This window comes from Rattus rattus, chromosome 3, assembly GCF_011064425.1.
Source record: "Rattus rattus isolate New Zealand chromosome 3, Rrattus_CSIRO_v1, whole genome shotgun sequence".
In the NCBI taxonomy this organism is placed as follows: domain Eukaryota; kingdom Metazoa; phylum Chordata; class Mammalia; order Rodentia; family Muridae; genus Rattus; species Rattus rattus.
Window position 1 is genome coordinate 117,421,553 of NC_046156.1, and position 15,940 is coordinate 117,437,492.

The 15,940-nt window shown below is 41.8% G+C and overlaps 1 protein-coding gene across 1 annotated transcript; it reads right to left on the reverse strand.

Annotated features, from left to right (window-relative positions):
• Positions 1 to 2: 2 nt before the first annotated feature.
• On the reverse strand, positions 3 to 11,323 carry Exosc9 (exosome component 9). Its single transcript, XM_032898496.1, has 12 exons — positions 11,170 to 11,323; positions 10,801 to 10,895; positions 10,043 to 10,162; positions 9,825 to 9,927; positions 9,099 to 9,236; positions 7,960 to 8,042; positions 6,531 to 6,663; positions 4,358 to 4,446; positions 3,092 to 3,238; positions 2,423 to 2,604; positions 621 to 699; positions 3 to 486 (listed from the first exon to the last, which is right to left on the reverse strand). Exons 1-12 carry the CDS (start codon positions 11,233 to 11,235, stop codon positions 408 to 410), a joined length of 1,314 nt encoding a protein of 437 aa, XP_032754387.1. The 5' UTR covers positions 11,236 to 11,323; the 3' UTR covers positions 3 to 407.
• Positions 11,324 to 15,940: the final 4,617 nt, after the last annotated feature.

Sequence of the window (15,940 nt, forward strand, 5' to 3'; positions counted from 1 at the left end):
CCTTCAAATTTTGACATTGATTTTGATAATTGTAAGCAACCAAACCAAGTTTCTGACTTGGTTATAAGTAACCAAAAGTAGATGAATCTATTTTCAGTGTAGCAGAACTCATTCAGAGCTCACATGTTACAGTAGTTTATGGAGACATTTTATTTACCAACTTTTACAAATAAGGTTTTACATGAATTGGGAAGCTTTTATGCAACAGAAAAGTTTTCCAGAAAGTTTATTCGAAGCATAATGTTAAAGACAAAACAGTTTATTAAGTTCAGCTCATAATAGATTTTCAAAAAAAAAAAAAATATCCAGAGCTGTTAGCACTGAGCAAATACCCAAATACCCTCTTATTAGTTATATATATATTTTAAATATATATATATATACATACACATCCACACCACTTTAGCTTAATTAGCAGTTCTCTTCTTTTTCCTCCTTTTCCCTTGACTTTTACTTGGTGCCTTCTGGTTTGCACTGGTCTGAGCTCTGTGAATAAAGTAATATAACAGCTCACTGTACCCCATCAGTCCTGGATTGGACCACTGGGGCCACTTGGACCATTTTATAGAACTATGTCCAGTTTTTAAATGTAAATTTGAAAGAGACCAGAAATTTGTTACCTTATTTTTTTTGGACTCTTCTCTGGCTCCAAAATAATCATTTCTTCTTCTTCACTATCTGATAGCACTATAGGGGCACCTTTAAGAAAATTCCAAAAAAGGAGTTTACTACTAGACCACATCAGAGGTCCTAATGCTCCCATTTCCAGGCTAACTAAGAGCTCAACTATGCTGCCTGGAGGCTGATACATACTCTTTCCAAATCTTACCCTATTCTAAGTAGCTCCTCGCAGCTCTGAAAATTTGTAAAAACTGATGTTTTCTGTAAGCTTTTTCTTTTTTCTTTCTCTCCCAGAGGACATGTAAGCCAGGATGTTCTTGCTACCAGGGCTGACCATGAAAAATGTAGAAAACTGCTTTTTTGCCATTTTTCTCTTGAACAGTAATTATATATGTGTGTAAATAAAGCTTGCAATTTAACCCTTTGCCCATTTGGCTGGCTGTGTGTTGTCTCAACTTTCTTTGTTTGCATGTTCAGAAAAGCTCTACCCCATCCTACTTAAGTCCACTTTCACTGCTTGGGATTCTTAAAACCAGAAACAAAGGCCTCTGAAAAGAGGTATACACATGTGCAGAGTGAGATGATAAGAAATAGCATTACTAATCCTAATTAGGCTCTTTACCTTAAAATACCCATTTACCTAATTAAACCAACACTGTTCCCCTGTCAAAACAATACCACCAAAGGCTTATGTAACAATTCCCTTTTATGAAGGCAGGCAGAATGTTCTCTCAGTGCATATTACCATGAGTTCTGGTAATAGCACTCAGATTTGGGGGTTTGGGGGTGGTCACAATTGCCTGCAACTCCAGATCTGATGCCTGACTAGCCTTCAAGGCACTCATAAAATCTGTAGCATGTACTATACAAGAGAACCAGAATTCAGTTCCTGGCGTCCATATTGGGTTGCTCATAACTTTCTGGGACTCCAGCAAGTTCCTCTGAACTCCACCCTGGCATACTCAAGCACACATATAGCTTCTAAAGAATACTATACCCTAAAAAGATGGTCACTGCTACCAATGTGGCCATACCTACTAATTCAGACAAGCCACATTTAAAATGTTCAACATACAAACAGCAGTGGCTGCTACCCTAGCCAATGTACAAAGTAACATTTCTTACCACAGATAATTGTACTGAGCAGTACTGTGCCATCAGTTTGTTTTGAATTTTTGTGTGTATATGTGCTGGCACCCACAGGCCAGAAGGTGGTCAGTTTCCTTGGAGCTGGAATTAGGGAGGGCATTGGATCCAAACTCTGGTTACCATGATTGAGCATCAAGTATCACCACAGCTGAACCACCTTTCTGGCCCATGTCAGGAGCTTTTTTATATTTGAAGTGAACTAAACAAGGCTGTCAGGACGAAATCTTTAAGAAAAGTCTTAAAATGCTCATGGATATATTTTTGTTTGTTTTTAAGACAGGATCTCTAATCCTGCTGCCTGAAACTCCCTATGTAGAACAGAGATTTTTTTTTGCCTGTCTCCATGGTCCTGGTATTAAAAGTGTATGCCACCACACCTGGCTACGTGTAATTTTTAAAAATTGTTCAATTAAAAGTATCACTAGTATGCCAAAGCATACCACCAGTTCACAAAAATAAAAACATTCTTTTAGAACTGGTATTAATAGTTCCTTTAACTTCAATCATTTAATTTAAATTTAGTTTAATCCCTTTCAAAAACAGGAAACATCCCTATATATGATCTATAATCCCCATACCCCTCTACATATTTATTTATAGTTTAAATATCTCAATTGTAGCTGTCTCTGAACACATTAAAAGCATTACCTACCTTGGCTCCCAATATCAGAAACTTCTCCAGTGTCCATCTTTGTATCATCAAGAATGACAGTTTCATCAATGCCACCTTCCTCCTCCTCTTCCTTCTCAGAATCTTCAAGGTCACCCCAGGAGTTTTCTATTCCCTCTCCAATCTGGGCAGTTCCAGGAGTCCACAGCACAGGTTTAGAAACACTTCAACAAGTTCAGAAAACTGACTATCTGAAATGGTTAATGAGCTACTGAGAAGAGATCAGGTTCCCTATAAGACGCTGCCTGTGTTCCACAGCTCAAGAGCAACTGCACATGATCTCAAGATTACACAGCAATGCATAAAGAGCTTGGCCATGTCATTAATATTGAAGTACCACTTCTCAAAGGGAAAGGGGAATACGACCAAAAACGGAATGGAACCCAGGGCCTGCCTTAAACATAGTAGAAAAGTGCAGCACCAAGGAGCTACATCCCCAGCTCTAAATTGGTTCTTAAAATAGAAAAATGTACAGTTTTTAGAAATAATGAAGAGAAGATAGATGTTACACTATCAACTCAATTTGGGGTATCTTCCTCTTATAGTACGAGTTCCCTCAAAACAAAATTCAACATGCACACTATAACCTTAAAAAACAAAACAAAAAAACTGCGCATCATATTACTGTAAAAAACCACCCAATAAAGATACACCTCTGGAGGAGGTTCGGCTTCCGCAATAATTTCTTCTGCTTTCTCTTCTATGTTGGAGGTATCAATAGGGGCCTTCTCCATTTTAAATGCTGTGATTCTCTGATTTGCTATAGACTCTGCAAAGCCAAATTTTCCACCTTCTTTCCTATAGATGGGTTTTTGGTAGTGGTTGTTTTGAAGATAAGAAAAAGAAAAAAATTAATATTTTGTCTTTGATGAAATAGACTTGCTCCATTACTAGATTTTGGGTAGCTTTTACTAAACTTGAACCAGCCTAGAGTCACTTGAGGGAGTGCCTTGACTGTTAACTATGAAAGAGTAACCCCACTGTGGGAGGCACCATTCCCTTGACAGGAGGCCAGGGCTAGGTAAGAAATGTAGCTAAGCATGAGCCTGAGAGCCAGCAATCAGCATTCCTCTGGATCTGGTATGCCTCCCTGGCTCTGAGTGAGTTCCCTGATTAGAGGGAATGCTACATGCATAGCCAGGAGGCCTAACTCCAGGTTGCTCACCACCAGTGGACAGTGATCTGGATGTGTAAGCTAAGTAAATTTTTTCCTCCCCAAAGTTGCTTTTGGTCAGTGTTTATCAAAGCAACAGGAATCAAACTAGAATACTACTATAGTTATCAAGACATAAAAGTCATAATTATTTATTGAACCTCTGCTTCACATGTGTGAGGTACTTGGAAGTACATTCTCTAATCCTCAAGTCAGTTGTAGCAGAAGGCACCAGGCTCCCACAGAACAAGAAAAACACAGAAGTTGCTTAAGGTAACAGGAAGTTGAGCTACGAACCAGCATGTGTGTTCTATTAAGTTGTTAGATTTTTCTTTCATAAGAACATATTAACTTTTAAAGACAACACTTCTGTGACCTTTTAGAATAAAGTCTCAACTAAACACTAGTGTGGGGCTGGAGAGATGGCTCAGTGGTTAAGAGCACAGGCTGCTCTTCCAGAGGTCCTGAGTTCAAATCCCAGCAACCACATGGTGGCTCACAACCATCTGTAATAAGATCTGATGCCCTCTTCTGGTGTGTCTGAGGACAGCTACAGTGTACTTACACATAATAAATAAATCTTTAAAATAAAAACAAACCACATTCTCACATGAACGGCTAGGTTTGTAAAAAAAAAAAAAAAATAAATAAACACTAGTGTGTACAACTGAGAGTAACTAAGTAAAGAGCAAGTGTAAAATTATATGGCTGCCCTTAGAAAACACGAATTTAAAGAGCATATCATTTTGAAAAATTATACTTACCTAACTCTCTGGTCGTTTTCCAAAGCTTTCTGTATTAGCTCTGTGATTTCTGCTACTTTCACACCAGCTATTTTACTGCACCTGAAAACCTGTTTATAAATACGGATTGTTACAGACAACAACCAAACAGCTTTTTTTAATAAACCCAAAACCATGACGTCAATTTTCCACCTTTACAGTTTGAGCATTTCTTTTCCAAATACGAAATTAAGGCACAGTAAATACAACTAAGACAAAACATGAAAATACTACAGAGACAACAGATAAAATGTGTTCAGGAATGCAGACTTCCTTTCTGTGACAATAATCCACAGGAATCAATAGTGGTTGCAATCCTAGTACCAATGGTGCTGGTAACAATAATGGAAATCACTGAGCACTTTGTATCCAGATGCCTACACACTAACGCTTCAGTTGTGTCTATGGTGCCAGCAATAATTTCCTAATGTACAGATACACTGAGACCCAGAGACAAGTCATTTGCCCAAAAGCTATAAACTTCAGTTACAATATGACTTAAACCTCTCCCTAACATTTACTATTTATAATAGATGTTTCATGGCACTCTATTTTCTAATATCCTCCATGTGATCCAGATATGTGCCTGGGTTTGAGTATCACTGCTGGTTTTATCCAAATTCCAAAAGTAAAATTTATTTTTCTCTTAATTTTTCCATTTAATGCTTAAAAATAGTAGTTTGATTCTTTGTTCACTGGCCTGGGTTCCTTACCAAATCTTGGAAGGGCAGTTCTCAACCTGTGAGCTCCAACTCCTCTGGGGTGTGTGTATGTGTATGTATGTGTGTGTGTGACATATCAGATATCCTGCATACCAGATATTTACATTATAATTCATAATAGCAACAAAATCAGTTATGAAGGAGCAATGAAATAATCTTATGACTGGGGTCATCACAACATGAGGGACTGTTTTACAGAGTGGCAACATTAAGAAGGTTGAGAACCACTGTCCTAGAGGACACATACAGGGAGAGGCAAGGAAAAACAGGACACCTCATGCCCACTTTGACATTACATGGCCATGTGATGACTGTACTGAATGCTAACATAACTAGTCTTAGTCAACTATAGTACCCTGTGGCTTCTGGTTAAAGGATACTTTTAACAGACAGGAACCTAGTGCATCTGCCTTCTGAGGAGCTTCATCCAGCAGCAGACCCACTGCCAAACACCAGGCAGAGTCCAGGGAGCCTTGTGGAAGAGTGGCAGATAGAAGTAAGCAAGTTGGAGGGGCGAAGGACACCACAGGAAAACCCAGAGTCAACTATCCTGGGACCATGGGGACTCACGGAGTCTAGGCAACTGACCAGGTGTGATGGGTTGTACATGCTTGGCCAAGGGAGTGCAACCTATTAGGTGTGGCTTTGTTGGAGTAGGTGTATGTGATGATTTGCATATGCTTGGCTAATGGAGTGGCACTATTAGATGTGGTCCTGTTGGAGTAGGTGTGTCACTGTGGGTGTGGGCTTTAAGACCCTCATCCTGGCTGCCTGGAAGTCAGTCTTCCACTAGCAGCCTTCAGGTGAAGATGTAGAACTCTCAGCTCCTCGTGCACCATGCCTGCCTGGATGCTGCCCCGCTCCTGCCTTGATGATAATGGACTGAACCTCTGAACCTGTAAGTCAGTTCCAACTAAATTTTTTTTTCTAAGAGTTACCTTGGTCATGGTGTCTACTCACAGCAGTAAAACCCTAACTAAGGCACCAGGGAGCATGCAGCAGGTGAACCTAGGCCCCTACACATTTGTAGCAGATGTGCAGTTTGTTGTTCATGTAGTTCCCCTAACAAGTGGAACGGAGGCTGTCCCAGTCTCTGTTCTCTGCCATTGGGTGTGCTGGCCTGACTTGGGCTGCCTGGTTGCGGCTCAGTAGGAGAGGATATGCCTATTCCTGCTGGCACTAGATCCCACAGGGTAGGGTGGTACCCAGGGGGATGGGGTCCCCTTCCCTAGTAAGAAGGTGAGGAAGAAATGGGAGGAGGGATTTGTGCAGGTGAAACTGGGAGGAGAAAAGGGAAAGGGCTGTGATTAGGATAAAAAGTGAATTTAAAAATGAATAAATAAAAATATTTTTAAAAGATAATTTTAGAAAAGAAATCACACTAAAACTTCTGAAAAGAGACCTCTTACAGGGAAACTGGCTACAGCACTAACCTGGTCTTTGAGCAGCATTATCCCACCACTAGACTGAATCGTACAGATTTCTCGATGCTTGTTCATGGCGATCACCAGCAGGCCATCCATCACTCGTTCTTCACGCTCATTGGGGTCCACCAATAAGTATGTTCTGAAACACATGTTAAACGGCCCTGAACATGTCTGAAGCCGAGTGCTGTGTCTAGGTGAATGGGTTTGTCTTATTTTTTAGTCAGCATTCAAAGTCAATACTGAAGGGTTTGAGTCACTTCAGCTCAATAGCTCCAGTTAAATGAAATCTGTGGCAGTTGTGGATTTGGCTCAGTGGTAGAGCGCTTGCCTAGCAACCGCAAGGCCCTGGGTTCAGACCCCAGCTCGAAAAAAAAAAAAAGAAAGAAAAAAAAAAAAAAAAAAAAAAAAAAGGGGTTGCGGGGATTTAAATAAAAAAAAAAAAACCTTTACTAAAAAAGCCCTGGGAAATTAAAAAAAAAAAAAAAAAAAAAAAAAAAAAAAAAAAAAAAAAAAAAAAAAAAATGAAATCTGTGTCTCTGGCCATTACAATGAAGTCACAGTAAATTCAGATAAAGAATAAGATAACATTAGTTTGGTTCATTTTACAGTGGCACTGCGGTCCTGCCCTCTAAGTTCTAGAGGCTGCCTGCCTCTGCAGTGCCCTTTTCCTGACAGAGAGTCACCTACAGTGACTAACAGCTGGAACTGTTTCTCCAGTTCTTACGCATGGCAGTTTCTCCTGAAGATCTAAGAATCACACTTACTTAGAAGCACATTAGATGGTTGTATAAGCCTCCCCATTTTATACTGTGAGAATTTAACAAGGAGTTGTGAAAAGGCTAGACAGTTGAAAGAAGCAAGTTTTCTGGTTTGTGAATCATTTCCCCTTGCAAAGGGCTCCTGGAATTGCTTCCTGAACTATGCCTCACACTGCCAATGCTCTATTGGTCCACAGCAACCCTTACCCCAAGCACAATCTCAGTTGAGCCCGCATATAATCCTCAAGGCATTTATCTAGCTCAGGGAAGGGTCTTACTATCTAAGTATGCTGTGAGCAGAAAAACAGTAAGAGATACATTTATAACAACTGAATGTCAGTTCTATTAAGAAAACCCTTACAAAGATAGGAAGAAACCAGTGACTGGTGGAATACTAAGGAGAGCAGGTCTGTGTAGATCTGAACAGAGCATAAAGTTCTTAGCTTGGAGCTGATCTAGCTCAGCTGTTACACACCATACACAAACCCAGAGCCCAGGCCCCAGCACTATTTAAACCAGGCACAGAGGCACAAGCCTGTAACCTCAGCACTTGGGAAACAGAAGCTGGAGAATCAGAAGGTCACAGTCAACTCAGATACATAGAGAGCTGAGTTACAAGACCCAATCCAAGTCCCAGACATACTTACATTTTCAACCCGGGACAAGATAATACTTACCCTTGCTGGAAGAAAGCAAAACTGACACAGATGGGCATATGGTATATGCTCAAAGGTACAGGATCGCGCTCCTCAGGGGTATACTGTTTCAGAAGAAAAGCCCAAAGTCTTAAAGTAAGCAGATGAGAAAAATACAAAACACTAAGATAGGAAATACTTAATAGTGGGTAACTAAATAATGTCTTTTATAGTTACCTGTGTGACTCTGACAACTATGTGCCTACTTAAATTTTTATGATGATAAATACCAATCTCATGTCTAATCCTCTACCCCAGAGCTTCACTTCAGCAGCCTTTTTAGGAAGGTACACATCCAGTGCTACACAGGAGCCCTTGGACTTCTGAGGATAAGGAATCCACCTCTGTGTAAACTAATCACATTCTCCGTTTTTAGCTTCTTTATGCTCGCCTTCCTCTGTAGGAGCACTGTTCTTGCCTCCAAGCCTTCAAATTCTGCTCTGGCAAAATGCCTCAAAAGAGCATTCTCAATGGCTACTCAGAAAACTTGGGCATTAGATGGTTCCCTTTGCAGCCAGGGCTCTAACAGTACACTTTCATTATTCTATCATGCAATATATAAATCAAAACTGACTGCCCTGGCAAAAAGAGAAGAATAGCATGGAGCACTGGTTCTCCCAGTGATCCCGGGACGAGCATGAGAACCACCTGGGCACTCTGAGTTAGAGGTCTTAGTTCTTAGGTCCTACATCTATCCTCCTCTCCAAGAAGAACCTAGTGGTGTGCTGGTAACAAGCCCTCCAGGTATTCTCACAAACTGATGCATCTACTTTGTTAATAAACAAAGGGCCTGAAGAAACATGAAAATCTGGCAAGCCTCAGGCCTTTTGGGGTAATATAGGCCTCTCATGCTGACCTACACAGAGACCAACCATTTCTCTAGTAATCAATCCAAAGAAAAAACCATAGTTCTATTATAGAAAAACAAACAGGGTCATGTTATTATTGACAAACAATTCTGTGAGAGAACGTGAAATTTCCATTTGCAGTTTTTGTCTTGTGAACAAAGACTAGAATCAACCTAAATTCTGTCTGCCATATGTCTCCACTACGAACCACCTGTCTGCACATGTAGGATACCCATCATAGGAACGATTCTGATCTGAACCCTGGAAGCTTACCAATGTGACTTCTTCTCCTTGGACAGAGACATCGGGTCTTCGGAAGTGACACAAGGCCACGATTGCAGCAATGCTAGCAGCATCAATAATATTTCCATCATGATTTAATAAATGTAGGTCTACACGTATCTGCCAAACCTGAAAGTGAATTCAATACAAAAATAAATCCCAACTGATCGTGACCAATGGCCACTGGGAAAGTAATACTGCACACAATTTTTTTTTTTTTTTTTCAGAGCGGAGGACCGAACCCAGGGCCTTGTGTTTGCTAGGCAAGCACTCTACCACTGAGCTAAATCCCCAACCCCGCACACAGTTATTTTTAAATATGCAATTAATCCTTCTGGTTTGTCCAGTAAAATATGCAGTTAATTTTACGAACACTTGAAGTAGTAATAGTTAACCTGTCTATGCGACTCATTTGAAAGACTGAGCATATGCACATAAAGGAAGCATTCCAACATCTGAAACTTACGTTTTTAAAAAACATTTATTTTTACTTTTCATCTATGCACATTTGCCTGCACGTATGTATGTATATATGTATGGATGTACCACACTCACGCCTGGTACCCCAAAAGACTAGAAGTACAGTTACAGGTGGCTGTGAACTGCCATGTTCAGTGCTGGCAACTGACTCCTCTGCAGTGTTTCCAGACCCTGATTAGGTTTTAATTCTGTCTGAATCAACAGTATTCGTTGTGAAACTTCTGAGCTATGTCCCACCTTTTCACCAGCGACAACACAGAGAGATTCGGTGTCTATGCACTTTGAATTTCTTAGACACCTTTCCAAGAGCCGATTCAGCTTCACCAAGAGATCTGACTGCCTATGGAAATAAGAATGAACTAACGTCATAAACTTCAACTGTGGGCATTAGAACAACGTCTCACTGATGGTAAAGCTCTTCTACGGCTAAAGTAGCTTAACAAAGAGTGAGATACCTGCCAGGTTCAAAAGCTGGAGCAGCCATCTGAGAAAGCTCAAGGTTAAAAAAGAGAATACCTTCTGTTGCCCTATTGAGCTTTGGAGAAACAAGTTCACAGGAAACCTGTCCGAGGACTCTGCAAAAATAAAGGTGCAAAGCGGTCAACTAAACATTCTTTTCAATTAAAAAAAAAAGTGAAGAAATCTAAAACACACACACAAACAAACAAACAAAAATTCTAAATAACACAGTGTGACTTAAGAGGAAGAAATTACATACAGAATATCACAGACTGCGGCCAGCAGGGCTGCCTTCACACACGATAGTGCACATACACAATAATAAAGTTTTTTAAATGTTAAGTAGATTTCATGCAAAAATAAAAAAATATTGGTATACATAAAATAATGACTGAAAGGAAAACTCTTCTTACATCACTTGAGAATAAAAGGGAAACCGAGGCTTACTGATGACACAATCTATACACTCCTCACACTAGAAAATGAGATACGCAGATAAACTGTGTGATCTGTGTTAGCTGTCTACATGATTTAGAAAGGTCACACGGAACTACGATACTCATACAGCAGAAAGCACTTGTCGAAAGTTGAAGTGTTAGCACAAAACTAAAAAGGCTGGCATTAAAGAAACATATTTCTAAACAGACTTTTTTAAAACGCATGTTTGGACTTCTGAGCTGCTCGGTAAACAACAGAGTCAGTATGTTGTAATTTTCACACCTCCTGTTGCACTATCTAACTTGAATCCCATTACCTTGTTTTCCCCAGTTCTACAATACAGCATCCATAATCCGTTCCGAATGAGATCCTGATGTTCCTGTAATCATAGGTTTGTCTGCCATCCAGCCGCTGTAAACAAACATCATTTATTCCTTTAACATATTTATGAGTAGCAACTGTGTGTGTCTGATCCTAGGTCCCAATGTCCCCGCCACTGAATACTAGTGGGGCTTGAGGCTCAAAGGAACTGGCCAGGGTAAAATACTGGCCTGAGGCTTGGGGAATGGGCAGAGTCCACACTGGGAACCATCCGAGTCCACACCACAGGTCGAACTGACTATGAATCCACGGGTAACCCGAGTCTACTCCCAAAGCCACCGTGTCCACCCCGCAGGCCTCGCACCTTCTTCTCCTCAATTGCACGGAGCAGGAAGCGGCGCTCGCAGTTGGAAAGCGGCGTTTCCTTCATAGTGGCGGGACACGCAGAGGAAGAACCGCACCGAGACAAATCCACACACCGGCTTCTTCACGGCGCGGAAAACCGACGTCATCATCCCGGCGCAGGCTCAGGGGGCGTGGTGTAGGCGGGACTAGAGATCGGGGACAGCTGCGGTAGCTAATCTAGGAGAATTTCCCGGTTTGATCGCGGCATCGCAGTGGAGATTAGCATTTGCAGCACAGTCCTGTTCCTACATTGTATTGAAATAGAATCTCACTCTATGTCTGACTGAACTCAACAGACTTAACTATCCCTACAAGTCGTAACAGTTCTTGCTTCGGGGGTAGGAAGCAAAGATTTCCCCCAGCTCTTGGCTCTGGTTGTCTATCATCTTCCAATCGGGATTCCTAGGCACTTCACCACAGAGATAGTATACAGAGGATGCTGACTTTTGTCAGAGAAAGCTGAAAGGGTGGTGCGAATCGGTGGAGAATCCTTGTAAAGGCTTGGGACGAATGGTGAGGACCAAAAAAGCTGGGAGGATGTAGCAGACTGAAAGTGATTCACATGGGCCCTGAGGACAGGAATAGAAATGAAGTGTAACTTCACTGACTGGAACCTCGTTTACTGCTTATATCTCATTTTAAATCGACACGCTTATTTTTACAGAAGAAGACGTGTCCTCTATCTGCCGGCCAGTGTCCTGGTCCACCCACATCAAGAGATGGTATTTGGCACCATAGGCAACAGTGAGGTAGCAGTAGGTGGCCCTTTAGTGCCCAGGTCCCCTGTTCCTCTTTTTTGTTGTTTTTTAATTTTATTTTAATTCCAGAGTCTCGCTGTGCATCAGTGGAACTAACAGAGATCCACCTATCCCTACAAAGTTGTAGCAGCTCTTACATGGGTTTAGGAAGCAGGGATTTCCCCAGCTCTTGGCTATGGCTAGCTAGGAGCTTCCAGGCTGACCTAATTATTGGGATTTGCAGCAGCAATGCTACAGCTCTTGGCCCAGGGTCTGAGACCTTGGCCCCAAAGATTTAACAACTTTGAAACTTTCCAGTTGTCCGCGCTGTATTTTCTGGTCACGCTCTCTGTTCTCTCCAGCTGTCCTTTCACTGCGCTGCCTTTCTTCCCCGTCGGGGCTGCTTTTGAATTATTCAGCTGCTGCTTCCATGCCAGGCCTTGCCATTGTCTCAGCTTGGCCACCAGACTTCACAGCTGCTGCTGCCTTCACCACAATGCTGCCCCAGCTGCTTTACCGCTTGCCCCCTCAGTTCTCAGAACAGAAAGACAGGAAAAAGCTCACTTGAGAGAAAAGTTTCCTTGGGTCAGATGCTCCAAAACCAGAGAAGACAACACAGGATAGCACCTTCCAAGTAGCTCACTAAGTGACTCTGAGCATGCATTTTCTATTTTTCTCTCAGAAACAGAATGGTTTAATTACAGAAAGCAGAGAATTTAGTGTTTTTCTACCATTATTCCTCAGAGTGTCCTAAATCAGTATACCTTTGAATTATAGAGTGTTAAAATGTTTGTTTTATGGGCTGGAGACATGGCTTAGAGTTAAGAACAGTTGGTCTTCCAGAGGATCTGAGATACCAAAGACAGCACTCACATGGGATGCTGCACAACTATCTATAACTCCAGCATTTTGGGATCCTAATCACTCTTCTGGCCTCTGAGAATACCGTGTACACACACATAAACACATAGACATGCACACACACACACATACGCACACACACACACACACACACATATAGCAGTGTGCAAATTTACTTTATCCTAATTGTTGAAAATGAGTTTCTTCTTTGCTTGCTTTTTTGTTGTTGTTATTGTTGTTGATTTTTGGTAAAAGATGAGAATAGTATCCAGGTGGTGGTGGCACTCTCTAATCTCAGCACTTGGGAAGCAGAGACAGGCAGATCTCAGAGTCTGAGGCCAGTCTGGTCTCCAAAGTGAGTTCCAGGACAGACAGGGCTACACAGATAACCCTCTCTCAAAGAACCTAAATAAATAAAACGTTCCCTCAAACTGGTTTACATGTTTTATTTGCATTCCTACTTTACATAGCTGCATAATTAGGGCTACATAAAAGTTTCTCAGGTGAAAAGAGAGCAAGAGTGAGAAAAGTGGAGCTCAGTGAGGCTTATGACACCAGGAAATCTGAGCCATGGCCGAGCCAGAAGACTGACAGCCAGCTATCATCAGTATGTTGTGTTCTCAGTGTCACTAGGTATTCAAGATGGCTGGCGCTGGTGTAGAAATAGAGCTGACTGATAGTTCTCTTGCCCAGGCAGCGGGAAAAAACCAAGAGCTGCTGAATAGAGAATCATGATGCCCAACCCCATGTCTTGGCTTATTTAAAAAAAAAAATGAGAAGGAACACTTACTCTCAGAACACCAATAACACTAATAGTGCCTTTCAGAGTTCTGAAGCACCTAAGAGTATCCAGCACCTGAGTGTGCTCCAGAAAGAAGCAGTCACCCTCGTCTATTGCACAGAAACTGAAGCGTGATGCTGTGAGAGTTAACACTCATGGGCGGGGAGTTACAGTATGAAGTGATTAGAAGCAGGAATTCTAACGTGTCTGGGCTGGAATTAGCCTTTGCCTTTGACTGTTACTGTGATTCTGGACAAGTTAATTAGTGTGCCGGCTAGTTTATGTCAACTTGACAAACTAGAGCTATCTGAAAGGGGAAACTCAGTTGAGAAGATGCCTCCATAACGTCCAGCTGTAAGGCATGTTCTTAATTAGTTATTAATGAGGGAGGACCCAACCTATTGTGAGTGGTGCCATCCCTGGACTGAAGGTTCTGGGTTCTATAAGAGAGCAGACTGAGCACGCCATGGGAAGTAAGCCAGTAAGCAGCACCCCTCCATGACCTCTGCGTCAGCTCCTGCCTCCAGGTTCCTGCCCTGTTTGAGTTCCTATTCTGACTTCCTTTGGTAATGAACAGTAATATGGAAGTGTAAGTTGAATAAACCCTTTCTTCCCCAACTTGTGTTTTGGTCATGGTGTTTCATCACTGCAGTAGAAACCCTAAGAAAGTCAAATTGGTATCAGCATAATGGGAGAATAGAGAATATTCTGTCACTGCTGTGACAGACCTGACCATGTTTTTTTGGAGGATTGTGGAAGGACTTTGAAACCTTGGGCTAGATGAGCCATTGAGTGTCGTGATCTCAGTGGGATGTTCTTTTGGAGTTTGGAAAATAAGAATATTGAGAGCAATGCAGGAAATGGAGCCCTCATTTGCGAAGTTTCAGAGGTAAATTTAAAGACATCAGGGCCGTTTGCAAGTTTGAATTAAGCTTGACAAGCTGAGTTCAGTCCCAGATCCCACATGGTTTAAGAAGAGAAATGAGGGGTTGGGGGGATTTAGCTCAGTGGTAGGTTTAAGAAGAGAAAGGCCCTGGGTTCGTCCCTAGCTCAAAAAAAAGAACCAAAAAAAAAAAAAAAAAAAAAGACACATTTTAAAGAAGAGAAATGATTTCTACAAGCTTCCCTTTAACATCCACACTAGCTATTACATTGTACACACATACAATAAAGAAATTAATTTAAAACAGGAAAAAAAAAAGATTCTGTTGTCCTGGTCAGCTGAAGAATCGGCTGCGATTAACAAGAGATCAGTACCATTGAAGGGAAACCTTTGTCATCAGGGCAGCTGATGCTGGTTAGCTGAAGCTAAGAAATTAGTGGTGGTTAAGGAGAGCCCAGCATTACTGTGATGAAATCTTCTGGAAAGTGTTTCCTAGAGCCCAGTGACGCTGTGGCCCAGAGACAGCCACAGATGTACCTCATGTTGGCAGCTGAATCTGGTTAAGTGTAAGAGTCACCCAGGTGGTACTGGCTTTGAAGGCATGAAGGGATTATGGGGAGCAGCTGAGGCTTGGCTCTGTGCGAGGCCAGGAGAGGTGAATGTGTGGCCTCAGGGGCAGTTGAAGGCTTAGTACTGAAGGGGCCATGCAAAGACTTTGAGGTCTGGCACCAGGAAGAGAACGTAGGCGAGGTTATTGGTGAAAGCACAGCCCAGTTTCAGCAAGGGGCCCCAGCACTTTCAGGGATGCCAGTACATGGGACAACCACCAACAGCAGCAGCAGCAGAGGAGTGGAGTCAGCCAGAGCCTAGAAGACAAGCTGTGTGTGTTCCAGAGGGCACAACTGGAGAAGTGACTCAAGCTCTTTGGAGGAGCCCAGAAGGCCTGGAGTGAATCCCAGATAATTGGACATAGGGTTATTTATACAGTTAGAATCTGGATTTACTTGGTTCAGATTACAACTGTGCCCTGGTTCTTCCTTCTTCAAGAAGGCATTTGATTTAATTTTGATTTTTTTTTTACAAAAGACTTTGAACTTTTAAAAGAGGTTTTTGATTTTTTAGAGAGATTGGATATTTTAAAGAAACTGAAATTTTAATGTGTTTGAATTTGTAAAGGCAGTGGGACTTTTAAAGTTATTCGTGCTTTTAATATGATGTCTTGGGGATGAAGAAAGGAAAGTGTGACTTAATAGTGATATGCTTGTGTGTCAGGTTGACAAAGGGTCAGTTGTGCAGGCTAGTCTTGTGTCAGTTTGACACACAAATTAAAGTTATCTCAAAGGAGGAGCCTCGATGGAGAAGATGCCTCTGTAAGATCCAGATATAAGGCATTTCTTAATTACCTAGTAATGGGGAGGATGACCCAGCTATTGTGGGTGGCGGCATCCCTGGGCTGGTGGGCCTGGGT